General features: G+C 37.8%; 1 protein-coding gene across 1 annotated transcript in view; it reads right to left on the bottom strand.

Annotated features, from left to right (window-relative positions):
* Positions 1-216: 216 nt before the first annotated feature.
* Positions 217-18,708, bottom strand: part of LOC121325107 (alpha-1,3-mannosyl-glycoprotein 4-beta-N-acetylglucosaminyltransferase B-like) — a gene marked incomplete at its 5' end in the record, with an annotated part of 31,593 nt that continues 13,101 nt past the window's right edge. Inside the window, 10 exons of the mRNA XM_041267396.1 lie at positions 217-1,359; positions 3,705-3,814; positions 4,311-4,386; positions 5,222-5,300; positions 5,477-5,670; positions 8,805-8,912; positions 10,182-10,312; positions 11,197-11,308; positions 17,087-17,162; positions 18,234-18,347. Of these exons, the coding sequence (XP_041123330.1) occupies positions 1,342-1,359; positions 3,705-3,814; positions 4,311-4,386; positions 5,222-5,300; positions 5,477-5,670; positions 8,805-8,912; positions 10,182-10,312; positions 11,197-11,308; positions 17,087-17,162; positions 18,234-18,347 (1,018 nt within the window). The remainder of the gene's footprint in view (positions 1,360-3,704; positions 3,815-4,310; positions 4,387-5,221; positions 5,301-5,476; positions 5,671-8,804; positions 8,913-10,181; positions 10,313-11,196; positions 11,309-17,086; positions 17,163-18,233; positions 18,348-18,708) is intronic.

Genomic DNA, 18,708 nt, shown 5'->3' with positions numbered 1-18,708 from the left:
AAACGTTACATTAATCAGCAGTCAATGAGGACATTCTATGGCAATTAATGTTATCATTCTCTATTGTAAGCCATGCAACCAGGAATCATTTGACTTCTTGATAGATGTATTTATTTTTTACACAAAGGAAGAAAAAAAACAATGCAATCTTTTTTTCAAATATAGCAATAAAAAAGAAAAAAAAAACATTATTGTGAATTGTATTTTTGCCTCACAACCACACAAATAAATAAATAAAAATAAGATTGATTTTTTTTTTAACATTTCGACCCATAATTTACAAATGTTATACCCTTAATAACAATATTGTATACCTCCTAAAAACATATATCACATAGTATGTATGCTTATTGCATTCTTCTTAGTATTCTGAATTTGAAAACTACTGTGAGGTTCTGAATTGTGCAGATCAACATTAATTACAAACTATTTCAATGTAACACCTGTTTGCTTTTTTTTCTCATTTCAGTAGCACTTCCTAATATCCTAACTATCACAAGATAGTTTGTTTTGTTAAGTAAAACTAACCTGTATCTCTTTTTCTTGACTTTTAATATTACATTGGGCTTTGCTTAGAAATCTCTGACAGGCACATAGCTTTGCCAGGTGTATTACATACTAGAAAAATGCCAGAGAACCTCCTTGGCCCTCTGCTTTCTCACTACAGATGGGGCTGGTAGAGTTGAAAGGTCTTATTTTCATATGATTTGAACAGAATGAGGTAGCTGTTCAGTACCAGAACTTAAAAATCCCCTCAGAATGGCAGTAAACAGAATATAAACACAAATAAAATACATTCACATGACATCTGAATAGGCAAGACAAATCAGGAGAAGGCAAACTCAGAAGAAGATGTAAAAAAGTTGCTGTGTTAAGAATGAGTATAATAAGTTAGAATAGAACAAATATATTGGTATTGTGTAAAAACAAACGTGTAAAACATTTGGGGATGTATGCTGTTTGTGCAATAATTCTTAGAGAAATCCCACCCCAGCTTCAATTGTACAGCATACTTACCGTACTATGATATATATTACATGCACAGTGCCCACATATTTTAGTGTAGTTTATACCATTTATGGACAACAATGCTACATTTCTTGGTATTCTGCTTTCACAAACACACTGATAGTTTTATTTCCACCTTCAAGGTTTTCATTTGTACACTCTTCAGCTTCAGCCACTAGAGTAGTGCTAAACAGTCTCACAATGCTTCTCGGGTGCTTCACCACTAGATGACCAGCATTGCTTATAACAGTTATTTATCTCCATTGAAAGAGCTTTTATGCCAAAGGCTGTTCAGAAGCTGTAGTTTTCTTACTGTATGTCCTGTTCTCACAGTTATGTCTCGATGAATATCTACCAAGAAGGGAAAAAATATATATATACATTTCCACTTAATTAAAACAATCAGCTTTTCATCAGCATCAGAAAACAATCCTGTTTAAATGAGCGAAGGAGGGCGATGAAGGCAATGCTGCAGGACGCAGACTCACACAGTGTATCTCTCTCAGGCGTCACACAGGTTAGTGCTGTGTGTGCAGTTCGTAACAGACGTCATCATTATATGCTACAGCCCGATCACATGATAAGGGTGATGAAACTAAGTTTATTTCATAATAATAACCTAACCCTAAGCCTAATGTTCGTGGGGTATTGGTCGTGGATCACCAATTCATTCTCACAGGATAATAATCACTATGTTCAGTGTTCTCCCCCTCCCATGCCCTGTTTATGGTCACGTGATAGGGATGTTGAGGGTGAATGAAGCACAACACCATTTCAACACCCGTGATCACCTTATTTATACACCTGTGGCTTAATTAGTCATTTAAATGTATTCAATTGACAGCTCCAGCCACATTTGCGGGTTTAATAGTTCAAACCATTTTAACTCCTTCCCTGCCACCCAATATTGCCCCCACACACACACTTCCACCCTGCCACACTGCCACAGTATTACACATAGTTTAGGAACTTTTAATGGCGAAAGTGTACAACACACTCTGCTTAGTACTTGAATTAGCAGTACTAGCAAAAACACTACATGTGAAATGTGATACTCTGTGGGTTAGCATGTCCTTAACTGAATGATTACCGTTTTGGAAAGCACACAGGTTTAATAGTTCAGACAATAAACATTTAGTACACACAGCATTACAACAATACACAGAGGTTAGTAAAGGAATAACATCTCATACCTGAAAGGGAGCTTACATACAATACCTCCGTTCACTGATAGAGGGGACTCAGAGCACATTTTGAAAATAAGATAAGTATCAAGATAAGGTCTTGACTCTGACATTTGAGTTCTACGGCTTTAATTCACAGCTTGCATATGCTATTTTACTTACCTTAGTAGAAGCATGTCTGATTAGCTCAAATGTGTCACTGGTAAGTAGCTTTAAGAGCGCCAACCCCTAATGTTTATAAAACATCATATATGATCTGAACACTGTCAGTTCTGCCTCTCTTTAACAATGGTCTATATCCATAGTAACGGCACATATACTTAAATTCTTCCACACCAACGGTACATATTCTCACTCTGACCTAGACTGACGTGCTCACGTTTCAATATGGTGGAATCAGGTTTTCATCAGATTTCTGAAGATGAAAATTTCACAAATTCTAGAAGGAAAACATCTACCACCAGAAACACGAGCATCAAGACATGACCCTCCGTCTATGCTGCCGGAACGAGATAAAGCTGTCTTTCAAGGTTTAATAAAACACATATGGACTGGATATTTCATGTTTTGTTGAAAACAATTATACGTTGATATTGTGTCCTCCAGAGGACAATATAGCCTCAGAATTTGGTTTCGGGCAATACAATCCCCTGTCAAATCCTATATCCCCCTTGGCGACAATTGTTTTCCACTATAACCCTCAATCCAGTCCATATTTGTATCATACATCTCCAAGCACCCAACAGCCGCATTCACTTAATAAAAAAAAAACTGAGTAGTTGGTCTGGGGAACATTTCTTTGTCAAGTGTAAGGGCCATTTGGGAGATATTTCTGTACAGGCTCCAGCCCTGCACTGAAAACCAAAGAATGTCCTTACCATGTTTACAAGTAGTTAGTTACTTTAGCCCCCATTTCACACTGGCGCTCCTACCCTGGTTCTGGCTACCAGGGTCACAATCCTGCGTAGAGTGAAACCAAGTACCCACAGGGTAGGGTTGACAGCGACCTACCTCACGATGTGCTTACTTTGACCCGGGTCGAGCGAGACAAAATGAATGATGGCTGTTCTTAAGCCGGCAAAATAACAAACAGCCACGCCTGCGTGAAAGTTTCAGTTACGCAAGGGACATTTCTGTTTATTTTCTTTAGCCATATTTCTGTTGATTGAGACACACCATTAGCCAGAGATGAAGAAACATTTGGGCTGACAATTCAATCCAAGAGAAGCTTTGATGGAAGCGTCCGTAACAAGCTGCTTCAGGGGCATTGCAAACGTGTGTTGTGCCCTTGCTTCTGTCACATAGGTTGACCCTCCTTCTTCATAAAGCAGTGTTAAATCACGTGGCTGACTCGCATAACATTGGGTTGCGACCCAGGTAGAGCATGCCAGTGTGAAAGGGACTTTAGATACATATTACTTCTGAAACTACAACATATTTGTGATTACTGTTTAAAGTGGTACAGTAGCAGTAGTAGTATTTTGTTTTATAATAATTGCAACCAGGTGTTACCTCACTCAGAAGCACCCAGGCAGGGGAATTGGAGTGGATGAACAAGCGAATGGCTGTGATTTTCTCCACAAGGGGGACCTCACCTTCAGCCACTCCATTCACGAAGGCACCTGTTGACAAAACAAACACCAGATAAAAGACAGGTTTATACACAAGAGATATACAGTCGTTTCAACGTTCTGAGGAAAATCACTAGATCAAGCTAAGAAAAAAGGGCCAGTGACAAAAACATATTCATTTTCCCTTTGCCTGAAATGAAACTCAGAAAGTAATATCAGTCATCTCTGGTATGATCTCATTATGTCTCAGTTTTTGCTTGTGTTTGTTAATCATTTGGTCAGTTCTCTGAAACGTTTGTACAGTGTGTAAAAAAGGCGAATGTGACATACAGGCTGACAGACATGTCCTGATACTCTTTGGAATTCTTACAATATACCTCTCCCATTGTTACTGATTTAGACAGCAAGCAGCAATGGTACAGGCCAGTTAATGTCCTATCATTCCTTACTGATAACTGCTGATTAAGCAAAGGGGACACATTTACTCAAGTTACATAACCTACAGTTTAGAAACACTGGGAAGCAGAAAAGACAAAAACAGGCATACCTATTCTTATATAGCCATCTTTGGTTTGTTCATTTGTGGACAATAATCCTTCCTTCATCTTCTCCAGAACTAATTTCTGTGATTGATTAAAAAAAATAGTCATGGTTACAGATATCAGTAAATCCAGGGCACACGTTTACACAGAAGAGCCTCATAATCGCAAACATATGTGATTATAAGAAGCCATGAAAATAGGAAAACAATCACGATAGTTTACTAAAACTAAATGCATTTTGACTGCACTGACTGCTTCATACAAAACACTGCGGATTGCCCTTGTTGTCTTTTCAAACCAGTTAAATATAATACTGCACCTCGAAAGAGCCATACTGCGAAGCTCAGAGAGCTCAAGCAGTCACCCGTTGCACAGTCATGGTTAACTGGATAATACTAGGACTGTAACGATACACTAGCGTCGCCGTGTAATATGTATCACGATTTGCAGGTATTGATACAATATGTACAGTATCATGATACATGTGATGGTCCTGTAGAGCTACTTGTAAAATCAAATGGTCATTTAATGATGTTAAGACAAAAAATAAATGGGACAAGGAAGCGAATTTATTCATACCAACTGTAAAACACTGATTCTTAATTCAAGAACCATTGGTGAACTACAATTAGCAACTGTATATTGTGCTATTGGCCTTGTGTCATGATACAACTGGTACATACCCCTATTGCCATATGATATACCTTGTAAAGAAAGTACCATGATTCATTGATACACAATTACCTATTACTACACCCTTAGATAATACACACTCTGGAAAGTCTATAGGAGGCTAAGAACCTATTATAAAGGTCTGTAGCAGCTGGGGGAAGTTCAAGGCATGTGTTGAGGTCACCATGTGGAATCTGAAACGATCAGTGCATTAGAGGAGCCACGTACTTAAAACCTCACTCACATTTGCTGGCTGCACTTCCACGCTTGTATCGAACAATTTGTCTCCTGGGTGTTCTACATTGCCACTTCTGAATAGGTATCTGTCAGGAGAAGAAGGGATGGGTTTGACAACAAGAATTATAGAGAAAAACAAGAAATAGACTGTCAAGATCACCAGGGTGCAGCATCCTGTGTGAACAGCCCTAATTGTTTTGTCACAGAGACCTCAATGCTTGACTTGTACTGCAACCCATGGCCATGCAGTCTGTCGGCTCACCTTTTTACTGTTACAGGATGGTGGAAGGAGATAGTGATGTGGTCCCCGGAGACAGGTGTGAGAGCCCAGAAGAAACCCTGCCCATAGTAGGCCTTCTCGATTGAGAAGTGCTGATAGGCTGTCAGGCTCATGGTGATGTCAGCAGATGGGTTTTGGTTGGCTCTGTGCAGCATCTGTTTACCGAAATCCTTATCCTGGGATTGTAAAATTAGAAAGAATGTTTAAGGGTGTGCTGAACTTACACAGGTCCGATCGCACAAGTCTCTGGCAAACAGCTTAGTCCTAACAGTATTACAGTTGGTATTCTATGATGTATGATCAGCAGGTAAACGGTGAGTAGTAAACCTGTATTGTACTGCTTTTTGGATCTCTACTAAAGATAGAAATGTTTTGCATAGGTGAGGCATATATTTAAAATATCAATGTTTTGTTTTATTTTCTGCATAGTCATGACAAACGGGCTGGGGTGTATAGCCTCTTACAGAGATCTAACCTACTTTTTTAGCTTTGCTAAAATTAAAGATATTTAGTCAGATTAATAAAGTTTCGGTTTAAATAATGTCACCTAGAAATACAGGTGCTGAAAGCTGAGTGCCTCAAATGCAGTCTAGGCACACTCATTAACAGTGGACTGAGGGTTTTGAATTCTTCAAGAACACAAAAGTAGAGAATGAGCATGGTTAGCTGAATGTCCTACACAGTGATATGTGATTTCCTGGTTGTAGTTGAATTCTAGGATATAGATGTTCAGACTAGCCTGGTACCCCACCCAGACTACAGTAATCTGAGTCAGTTCTTTATTAACATTTTATCCTGGTTATTTTAGTCATGTTATGTAGTTTCGCAGGTTAATTAAGAACTAAAGACTGTCTTTTGTTTTTAAACATCAGTTATTAAATTCCTGTATTTTATAATTCTTTGATGTATAAATAAGCTTTCCTATTTATCACACCTCTTTTTATGCCATTTTTAAAAATTCTCATGTTACAAAATACTCCCAAAAACTTGATGCTGTTTACAAAAACCTTCTTAAATAAATCATGAGTTGAAGATTTGCAAACCCAAGAAAACAAGTTAGTTCAGCCAATATAGCTTTCTTCAGCAGTAACCTAGAAATTAGCATTACTAACCCAACCGTTAATAACACAAACCACCTAATCTGTATTAATGCACACCGGGCAGGCAGTGCTAAATGTTAGTAGAGCTTTTACATTTTAACACAATAAATGGACCTGTTTCATGAAGGGTGTACATGAAAGTTACTTTAATTTAATCACCAGAGGCTAATAACTAATATTTGCTTGCCCAAAAGCATTTGACTAAAGAGTTATGTTTTCAGCCTTCACAACACATGTACTACAAGTACCCTTTGGCTTTTTAAATGCTGCTGATTTCCTGTCGTTGAAAGTTATAACTCGAGTGTTAAACTGAAGGCTAAGGGGTAGATGTATTAAAGTGTTGCGGTTGTCTCAATAGTTGCAAACCAGTTGCAAACGAGTCGGAAGTCTTGGGTGAAATGTACTAAACATGCGCAGTGCTGTTAGTGACTTCTTAGATCATGCGTTGCGGCAGCAGTTTTTCTTTGCGATTCAGCCTTAGCTGAAGATATAATTATGGAGGAGTGCAATTGAGTGTTCTCAAATATTGTAATGAGATGTACTAAAGCTGCGGGCAATTGCAACAATTTGCTAAGAACTTTCGAAAGCGTGTTTTAAACAGTTGCAATTGTTGCTGGCATTTCCCAGTGTGCTTTTTCTCGGGTGTTGCCAGTTGTGCTCAGTGCATTTTTGAGGCGAACACCCAAATACCTATTTTCCTCTAAAAGCAGGGTGTACTTACAAGCCTTGAAAACAAATTTCTATGACATTTCTGGTTTCCTCTCCAGCTCATTCAGAGCATCTGTATAGGACTGTGGCAGTGCGATTGCCCTGCACAGTGGTAAATTAGTGTTGGTGTGGTTTATATGTGGGAATGGGTTTATTGTGTATTGTTTTGGAGTTGATTAGTTTGATTGTATTATTGTTTACAGACGGGCGCTCGATTGAGACTTGCTGCCCGCTATGCTTGGTTGAGGGAAGGGCAGCAAGTGATTGGCTGTGCTGGTCCTCAATCAGCAAGTGGGCGGGTCTCGACCGAGTGTCCGTCAGTTTAAAAACATCCGCGGGAGATTGCTCGGGGCTGCTGCAAGGCCTACCGTTTTCACAGCATCTTTTGAGTTATAGTTTGGGGTAGTGTGTTTTATTTTGCACTTTTTGTACAGTTTGCTGTATTTGTCCTCCGTGCGTTACCATCGCTGGTAACGTCACATGACCGCCTTTATTTTACCTTCGTTTTCTGTTTGTTGTTAATAAATCCTGCGCGCCTGTGCCGGCGTTTCAACACCACGTCTGTCTCTCTGTATGCTTGAACAGCGGCTACCCACCCGTGTGACTCGAGGAAGACCCTGTCACAAGGATCATGATCTATTTTGTGTTAATTGTCTAGGCTACTAAGTAGGCCAAGTTAAAAAAAAATATATATCATTTTTAAAAAACCTGCCAAAACTCATTTAGTTTAAATTTAAAATAATCTTTTATTCACATTGTACACCAATGTGTACAATGCATTAGCATGATTTACTTTGTGTTACCGGTACGTTAGCCTACAGGCTAAAGTAAAAGTTGTGCTAGGTATTCATCTGATTTAACTACTGTACTGTATAGTGTATATACTGTACAGATTAATATTTTTGCATAATTGTATTTATTTTATTTACATTTTTACAGTGCTTTTCATACACTAGTGTGCCAAAGCACTGTACAGTACATAGTAGAAAAATGAAACCACAATACATTTGTAAAACATCTACCATAATCATGCCATTTAAATAACATATTCAAACAGCAGAAGACAAATATATACAGCATCAGCACGGAAATAATACATCTAAGCGTAGCTATGTTTCTCAAATAATAAAAATATACTTTAGAGACTGCTACGGTCTAACTTATGTAAACTGATATTCTTTAGTTGATGCTGTGAGCCTACAAAAGCATGACCTCCGTTTTGTCAGAATTCAGCATTAAGAAGTCACAGGTCATCGCAGATTTATCTATGGAAGGCATTTAAGGTCTTTCATATCCATGACTAAACCACATTAACAGCTTCACATTATACAAGACCGCTCAAATTGTTTTACCTATTAAACCTCAGAAAGGAGCTAGATCACCAGTAACACGAAATCCACTTATGGTGTTGTGGAAAGTGAAAAGAACCAACCAAAAAAAGAAGAAAAAAAAACAATGAATCCGGAAGAAATATGCAATTCCAATTATTTAGCTTTACTTACTTTCAGGTTCTGAATTTTTCCAGGCAGCGAGGAGTGTGTGCCCACATGTTGAAACTGAGACGGCTTGTAGCGAATTCTCAAGCTGCTCTTCTGCCTGTCGCAGTGTTTCTGGAAAAGAATATTCTAGTGTAAGAATTATTCTTTTTTTCTGACACAATCATAATCTCTTCACATGAATTTGTATGCTTTCTAAATCACAGATTCCCATACTGTGTGATTTTCAGAAAACACTGGAAAAATGAATTACTGTGTGCATTGAGCAAAAGAAATCTATTTATCTAAAATAAATAACTTTGTTCTTCGACAAACATGATTATAGAAGAACCATTCAATAATAAATGCAACATGTTACACACCGGTAATGATACATGTGATGAAATATGATCCTATTAACTCGCTTTCTTGTTTCAGTTCAGCACATTCCTTATTGTAGTTAATGGTGCACACAGTACGGTCCATAGCATCTATTTCTGGGCATTGGTTAGATTTATATTTTTGTGAAAATACAATCGTGCAAAATTAAATTAGGAACTGCTAATTGCTTATATAACTTTGGAATCAAAGCTATACGTTGTATCTTATCTTGTTTTTAACATTAGCCTACAGCTGTACTGTGACAGAGAACAAATGAATCTGAGTCAACAATCTCCCTCCCGACCTGTGAGGGCACGGTATAACAGGAACAGTGTGCCTTGTACTGGATGGTTTGGCAGTTCATTCCAGGGTCAGTTGGAATTCGACCATCCAGAAAGGGGGCAGAGTCACAATACCAGAAGTCTTCGTCTTAATGCGGTAGGCGATGTGTTAGTCATGGATTGGAGGATACGTGATTGTACTCGTAACTGAAGTGGGCATGACTGAGATTATATCAGGGGATGTGGCAAAGCAATCTTTTCCTCTGTTATGGTTATGAAACGACCAGGAGAAACCGTGAGTGTTTAGTGTTGTCTTGTCTGTCTATTTAACTGTTGTTATTTGTCATTGTAGACGGCTAAATATCCAGGAACTGTCGTTAAGCCAGCATCAAACCTGGACCACTGTTATCGCTGCTTCCGGTATTCACAACACCACTTGCACCCGGAGCACTCACTGTTGGACTGGTGACCGTGTAGGTGTTTTAAAGAGTGAGTTTGTTATTATTTCGAGACTGAACCCCATGGTTTTGACTGGCTGTACATATCGCTGTGTATAGTCAGTGTTAATATTTAAAAGCCTTAATAAAGCTTTGTTTTCACTATTGAACAGCTGTGGACTGTTGTTACTAAGCACTGCATCACCTCTACACCTGTGCACTACAAACCACTTTGACATATGTACACATAATGTGATTCACTGGAATATTAACACATTTACAATTCACAGAAAAGGTACACTTACAGCATCTTTTTCTGGATGGCAGACCTTCACCCACAGCAGATGGTCCAGCAACCAGTCTATAGGCTTGTCTTTGTAGAACATCAGAATAAACTCCACAATCAGAGGAAGGTCTGAAGCCTTGAACATTTTGCCTGGAAGCAAAGTAAAGTGTACCGTAAGAAAACTGATGTCAAATTAGACGATATCATGCTGTAAAGTAGGGGCATCTTTTTGGGCCTGGTGTCACCATTCTGTCTTCAAAACAACTACCAAATCTTTAAAATAAGTCTGCGGTAGTTGAAATAAAGTGAGATTTTTAAAGAGATGTCTGATTTTATAAAGCATAAAATAAAAAAGAATGTGGGCTATGTTTGTAACTATCGGTAAAAATAGCCCCATGTCACCTCTTAGCATGTTTGCATTAAGGGACATATCCTCACATACTGTGCTGCCAACATAAGTGCTGAAATTTGATACTGACACAAAACAAACCATGGGAACACGATGATGCACTATTGAAGCCCATGTTGCATGTTTAATGGTGTTCACGTTATCAAGTGACGCTATATTAACTGAGGCCTTAAATGCACAGCTTTAGCGATGGTCATAGTTCATAAAGCATATGACAGGCACATAAGGGCATCAACAGCTAGCCAACCATCTTTATGTCAGTCCTGTATTCTGTGTCAATCTGTTTAGCTGGGAGACTACTTCTGTACTGTGCATGAGAAAAAATAATTGATTACCAATAAATACATGCTGTTCAACAGGGTCCCTCAAAATGTACCTGCCCAGTTGAGGATACAGTATAGGAACATACTGCCTAGACTAATTAATACAACTTTTGTAGTGTCCAAGACACATTTTGCAAGACTTTTAGAAACATGGATCCTGCAGGATTACGTTACCTTGTACACTGACAGAATAACATGTTACCTAAACACTAAATGTTTTAAATAAAAGGATGAAATAATGAAAGTGGAGTTGTTAAAAGTTTAAAAGAAAAAATATGTTTCAATGTCAAAGTAATTCATACCAATAAAGCCAAGCTGTGAAAACTCCATAACCATCCACTCTGATGTTTGCTGTAGCGCAACATTCTTCATAGTTTGAAAATAGCCAGTCCGTGCTATAAGGTCATCTTCAAGCTGCAAAACAGTGAGAGACTTTGTTAGGGTTGGTAGTTCAAACGTACTGTCAACTTCCTGTCGACAACACAGATCTGATTTCAGCCGGTCAGTTTTTAAGGATATTAAAACTGACTGCAGAGTAAGCACTGTAGATTCAAATTACATTTTCTTACTTGTTTTACTGTTCCATTGCCATTTTTGTAACGCTTGCAGTTGTCAAGAGTGTTCTTTCATTGCAAGTGCTTCAGTGCAATTGTGTTTTGCAAGTCTGTGTTAACGTGCATTGAAGTGCTCCTCATTTCTAAACATCTGTAAGGTAAACCAGATCAACATTTCTCAAATGCGGTCACCAGCATGATTTTGTAGACGCACAGCAGCCCCCCAGTATCTCCTCTCTTAATCACCTTTATCTTCTTAATCAGCGCCGCAACCCAGTTTTCACTCAGCACAGTTCACGTTGCTTCTGTTTATGTTAGCTGCTATTCACCAGCATTAACGTCAATAAAATCACTACATGTTGACTGGCCAAGCTTTCATTTTAATCAGATTTCATTTCGGCATATGTCACAAATCTCCACCCAGTTTGTTTTGTGTCAGTGCTCACTGGTTGACTTTAGTAGCGTGATGTGAAAACAGTGGTGTGGAGTAATATTATTTTCTTTAGTTCAGAGTAACTATCTGAACATTGAAACAAACATCGCTGCACGCAAATTCGAAAGCAAAAAATCTACGTCTTTGTCCGCCGTAAATTACCTTATTGCTAGATATTACAAATAAACATCACAACATGTTTTGCCCTGCACCAATTCAACACCTTGCCAGAATTTGCGCAACAATTTCCAAAAAAAAAAGGCATAAGTAAACCATAGTAATGCTATTAATTTATGAAAATGTGTCTTTTTCCACTTTATTGTGCAATTTATGAGCACTTTATTGTGGAAATTATGATCCAGTACAGAGTTCAGAAGGGATGCTGTTTTTCTTAAATGATCAATTTGGTTTTATTATAGAAACAAATTAACAACTTTAGAAGTGTGCATGTCTGTATTTCTTTATTTTTCATAATTTACACTTTTTGTAAACACCAAAACAATAGTTTGCGACCCACTGAACTAGATCACCTAAAGTATTTATATTAGTGTGCGCCAGCACAATTTAGTGCTCAGCAGTGTACTGGAAAAGAAACAAAAGGAGACCTATTTCCTAAGTGGCAGATCCCTAGATGGCTTTTTCTTCTATAAGGACACTTTGCCTGATTGAACCTATGTTTATTACATCTATGGAAGGCATCTAGAACTGAAGAGTATCAGGTGAGAGCAACTTAACACTAACTTATAAAAGACAAACACAGTATTTGAGAAATTGCCATTAGACCCACTCAGAATAATTGCAAACTAATGTATAGCGTGGTTTACATTGGGTTTTCTACATATTAAGAGATAGCAGGAAAGCTTAAAATGATTCTTATTCTGCATGTAAAGCTACTGGCTTTTATCCAGTGACTGCTGCTGTGGCCCCATTGCTTCATTCTATCTTGGGTTCAGAATAAATGTTTAACTAACAACTATTTTTGTATGAACAAGGCCGTATGGTGTTGCTGCAGTCTGCAGAGACAGTAAAAGATTTTGGAGAGCACAGAGGCTATAGATATCAGCTGGAATTTTAATGTATGCACACAAAATGAGGGATGAAATGCATTTTATTTTGCAACAAAGCAATCTGTAAAAAAACCCTAAATAAATTATTATTAGTATAATTTTAATCGAGGCCCGTGCATCATAGCTGGCTACGGCCTTGCAATATGTATAGTAGTAACTCGACAGTACTTGCGCACTTAAGTTGTACCTTCTTTCACCTTCCACAATGAAATCCTTATTGTCACGGGCACATTCTTGAGCTTTTGTGTGTCTAGGCATTTTTTTACATTTCGACACATTTTGCAATTCTGTTTTTAAATTCTCCCTATCTAACTGTAATACAGCTTTAAATCCCACGAAGCAGCCTTCTAATTGTAATCTCGTTTTTAAATCTCACAAGAGGAGTCTCCAATAGAAATATTGAAATGTTGCCACTCAGTCGCTGGGGTGGGTTTCAAGTATTCAAAACAAATGATAGATACAAGTTAGGAAGGAGGGACATTGCCCAGCTGCACTGGGAAAGGTAGTTTTTTTTTTTGGAAAAGGGTGAAGTCAATATGAATTGAGTAACCATTTCCAGTGTTTATTGGCTTAAGAACAGGCTGGCTGGTGGTTACATCAGAATGATGAGTGAATTGAAAAAGAAAAAGCTTAAACAAAACACATTTCCAAGACAAACAGGCACATTGGCCAAAACAGACAGACAAAACCAGACACTAAACAAACATTAAATACAACAAGTATCACACTGGTACTAAGCCAGCACGAATAGCAATTGTTATTATTTTCTATTAGTTCTCCTCTCTCCTATTCTCCACTCTGAACCTCCAACCCAGAGTGAGTGATTTGTGCATCTATATATGCAGCTGTGCTGGGACTCAAAAACTACTTTTAAAAAAGCTCACCATGGTTAGATGATACAACTCGTAAGATGAAACATGAAGGTCGTAAACTAGAACAGAGATGACGGGAATCTAAGTTCATTACATCACATGGGTAGGCTCTGGCGTTGACTAGATCATCACATTATTCTAATTTAATTGGAACAAATAAAAATCATTTTGCTACCCTAGAGGCCTACCCTTGACATTGGCTCCTCTCACAGCTGCAATGACTTCTTACATTTCTTTAAAAATAAAATACTAGACACCAGAAATGAGATTCCACAGACACCTTCTATTAAGGAGGACTGCAGACCAATTTTACCAAGTACACCTATTAAGGCTACTATGGGGGCTTTTTCTTTGATTACCTTACAGGAACTGACAGAGCTAGTTCAACATATGAGAGCTACTACATGCTCTCTTGATCCTGTTCCTACAAAACTATTCAAAGATGTTCTTGGTGTTATTAATACCCACATTTAAAATATTATAAATGGTTCAATTTCCTCTGGTACAGTTCCCTCAGCTCTTAAGGTCGCTGTGGTAAAGCCTATGCTAAAACCTACCATTCTTAGATGATAAGGTTCTAGAGAGAGTTGTTGCAATTCAATTACAAGAATTTCTAACTCTATATATGAGAAGTTTCAGTCTGGATTTCATGCTGCACACAGCACCGAGACGGCCCTTGCCAGAGTTGTGAATGATCTGCTGATAAATTCTGACTTTCCATCAGTATTAATTCTTCTTGATCTCAGTGTTGCCTTTGATACTGTATACCATTCCATCCTACTGAATCATCATGAAAGCACAGTGGGACTGTCTGGCCTTGTCCTATCCTGGTTCAAATGTTATCTTTGTGATAGGTTTGTCTCTGCTGGGGGGGGGGTAAAATCGGAAGTTGTCTGTGATGTTCCACGGGGCTCCATTCTAGCTCCCTGTGGCAGGGTGGAAGCCATGCATATGGGAAATATGTAGTTTATTGTATATTTTTGGGTTAATTGTTGTAAATAGACTGGTTTATTAATTGTTAATTGTTTAACAATTAACTGCCTCTTCTCTGTGTCTCAATGGACTGTATACTGCCCAGCCACTGACAAGCATACAAGCATCATTGTTCATGGAGTGTTTTCAATCATTAAAGAAAACAAGAGGCTCCCTCTTACATACAATTATGAAGAAGACAACTGAGCTGCAAGGTTAAACAAAAGCTGAATCCACAAAAAATGTAGATGATCTTAAAAAAGCTAGCGTGCCAGAAAAACACATTTACATTACAAAGTGGAAAAGCTCAAACGAAAGATCATTTCTTTTTTTCATTCCAATATATAGATCTTGCAATCATTTCATAGTTATTTTGCTTTGGCATTTCTATTTTTTTTTTCTAATTTAGAGTCCCCAAATATTTGACCCCTGTTTTCAGAATGCCCACTTATGTTTCTTCGCCACAACTCCCCACAACAGCTGATTGAGAACTAAAGTCAGGGGGCATCTTCCAATCCCACTAAAGCTAATCACCTCTTAACCACGATGAGCTCAAAGGCCAGCTTCAGGGGCTTGTTTTTCATAAGATTTTCACATTTCATCTGGATTATATTGTGCGATTGGGTTTTTCAAGACATCGAAATGCGATCTGGATTACTGTGGTCTGGATTTTGTTTTGGTAAGCCGATCGCCATTTTAATCAGGGTTAAATGTTGCAATTGGGTTTTTCAGAATTTAAAGAGGAGATCAGGATTACTTTGATCCAAAATACCAGGATTATTGTGATCCTGCTGCGGAGGTGGATTTAGCTTTTAAATGATTATAGAACAGCGATACTTTGTTTGAATTGTCATAGCAAACACACACTATATGTCCAAATAGAGTGTTAGAATATAATATTTACATATTTATTTAAGTTTTATATCCATGCAAACAAAAAGGAAAACACGTATTTAGTGGTATAGCTTTAATAAAAAAGCAAACACATGTGCCTTCACATACGCCTCCTTAAAGCTCGACTGAGATGCTGGACTCCCGACCGATGAGGAAGACCATGAAGATGTCCAAAAATACATATCCTTTTTTCAAAAGTGTTATTTTTATTCAATTTTGATTTAGTTATTTAATTTCTGCTAAGTAGGCATACATAAAATAGCCATTATTTGTATGCATTGTATGTGCACTAACATTAAAAGTGATTTAGATTTTGTTAAAAAAATATATATATATAAAACAAAATAAATAAAGTTGTGTACTAATCATTATTATCACGATCTTATTTATTTTGTTAAATTAGGTTATATCATAAATAAGACCTCTTTAAAATAAATAAATAAATAAATAAATAAATAAATAAACTATTAAGAACTAGCCTATTCAAAAAACTGGATTTAGTAATTGTGAATATTTGTTATCTGGAGAATTGTAATTCAGCAGTGACATTTTCTGAAAAACCAAATCAAAATGATCCAGATAAAAGTAATCTCGATTACAAAATCCGGATCACTTTGATCCAGATTAAAAGTTTTGAGAAACTGGCCCCCAGTGTCTGCTTGAGCTCACGGGGCCCATGTCCAGTAGGGGCCGCTGTGGAGCAGTGAGTTTTCTCAGTCCCTAGGGATCTTGTCTCCCAGATTGCCTCACCATTACCAGTTGAGGCCAAATGTGGACCCATAATACAGTTTTCCATTGATCCAAATGGCCATCTTGTGAATCTCCGAAATGAACACTGATAAATATGTCTTGTCACAAAGCTTTAATGCATGAGTTATTAAAGGATGTTGTTGACAGGTGCAGCCAGAACAGAACTGATCTAACAGGTCTACAAGGTGTTTACACTTCTGTAAGACTCTGTCCGGGAAGCTGGGTGTGAAGCTTCAGTGCTCCGGAATGTTCCATGTTTCTGATTTCTGAGACTGTTACTTGTGAAACATTCTGATGCAGTGAATCTCTAACCAAAGGTATGCTACTGTTCTTGTTCTTGTCATAAGATCACAATCAATACACATGTTAAGACGTATAAGGACCGTGTTTAAAAACCTAAGGGAGAACAAGACATCACTGTTCCTATAGGCTAAATGTTTCCATGAGAAAGACCCAATTGAGACTTTCAGGGAAAATACATAGGCAAGTAATTTATGGCCAACAGACCCTGGTTCCACTGCAGACACCAGGAGATGTTTAGTTGTTACAATTAAAATTCAATCTTACTATCTGTGGACAAAATGAAGAACTCCGCCCCTGAGTCGGCAGCTTGTTGCAGTCTTTTAGTCTGGTCTTGCACACATCCATACCTGAACATAAAAACTTCCTTTGTTCTGGGCGTACAGCATCAGAAAGCTGTAATCCAAGTTCTGTTTGGTTCTCCACCTAGATGAACACAATACTGTCTCATTAGACACATCATAACTCTGTACTGCAAACTATAGCTTGTTAAACAAAACCTGAGCCAAGAGACGCAGATCTCTGGGTCAGCCCACTCAAACTTATATGTGACACTCAAGTGGCATTTAAAAACATTAAACGCATCTGTCTTTCTTGTTACCACTCTTCATAACTCCATTTGACAGATGTAATTAGCTTTTAACTGTTAAATCGTATTTAAAAGTAAAGGTCTACTGTTACTCTGACTTCCTTTTTAAATTGACTCTCCTCAAGCTTTTTGAGCACCGTCCTGTGTGGGCCCATTTATTTTGAATAGCCTGTAAAGTTATAACTCATCAAATTTAATGAAAAGTTGCTTGTATCTCAGTGTAGGGATGGCAAAACAACTGCCACTGCACATCAATTTGAGCCATTCCAGATTGTACCACGATCTTAATTAGGCACACCTGAGGAGGTCACACTGCTAAATGAGACTCTCTCCATTTCTGCAATATTATTAGTTTATTAGAATAATTAAGTAGGGCCTGGAAGTTTCATGTAGGATTTATTTATTTTACCTGAATTGTACACCCCCCTGGTCACAGTTTCCATTTTGTGTCAGTATGTACAGCCCCTAATGAGCTTGCTGCCATAAGTAAGATCTGTGTGATTCTTCTTTCTAGAATCCTACTGGAAAATGATGCTGTAGTGTGGTTGACAGATCACCTATTAATATGTGCATAATGCAAGTCACATATTGTTGTACAATTATAACTAATCTTAAAAAGCCCCTGTGAGATTTCCTCTTTAAAGTAAAAAAAAAAAAGTATCTCAATATATTATTAATCCATATGTACTGTCAGATTATATTTAAAAAGAAGCAAATATATCAGAGCAAGTTACAATAATTAATTAGTGTATTATATAAACATGATTGTCCACTATGGGCAAATAGTCATGTAATACATATATTATGGAAGGGGGTGATGCATATATACATTTTTTAATTCATATACTATTTTCGGAATTTGGGTGAAACACACATATATGCCTTGGCAGTCTCTGGTCAATACTCACTTCACTCTTTGTTGTGTGTCCCCAAATGTTTCCTTCAAGTCTGTGAAACTGGGGTAGAAGCCTGGAGAAGGAGAGACCACTTCCAAGAGTCCAGACTGCACTTCACTTGGGAAGCTGTGTGAATAACAATGATATCCAGTACCAGCAATTCCTCTGTATTCCCATTGTGTACACATTGTGTCACCTTAACCAAGTGAACCCCTGCTATTGCTACTGAGCCCTTCAGGAACAAAACCAACATAGTCTTTGCACATGCTATGTAACATAGTTGGAATTGTGGAGGTTAATAAGACATACTGGCCAATGAGAAACGTCTCCCTTCCCAGGCATTCTATATACCTGGGAATGTACTCTTCACAAAAACACCAATATTGTTCAGAGGTACTGACCTATCAATCAAATAACTAACTAAATGAGTTACAGACAAGTGGCATCCAGCCTAATGGGTATTTATTTGTAATTTATGACACATTTC

The sequence above is a fragment of the Polyodon spathula genome, chromosome 1 (genome assembly GCF_017654505.1).
Source record: "Polyodon spathula isolate WHYD16114869_AA chromosome 1, ASM1765450v1, whole genome shotgun sequence".
NCBI lineage: Eukaryota > Metazoa > Chordata > Actinopteri > Acipenseriformes > Polyodontidae > Polyodon > Polyodon spathula.
This window is presented reverse-complemented; position numbering and strand designations above follow the sequence as displayed.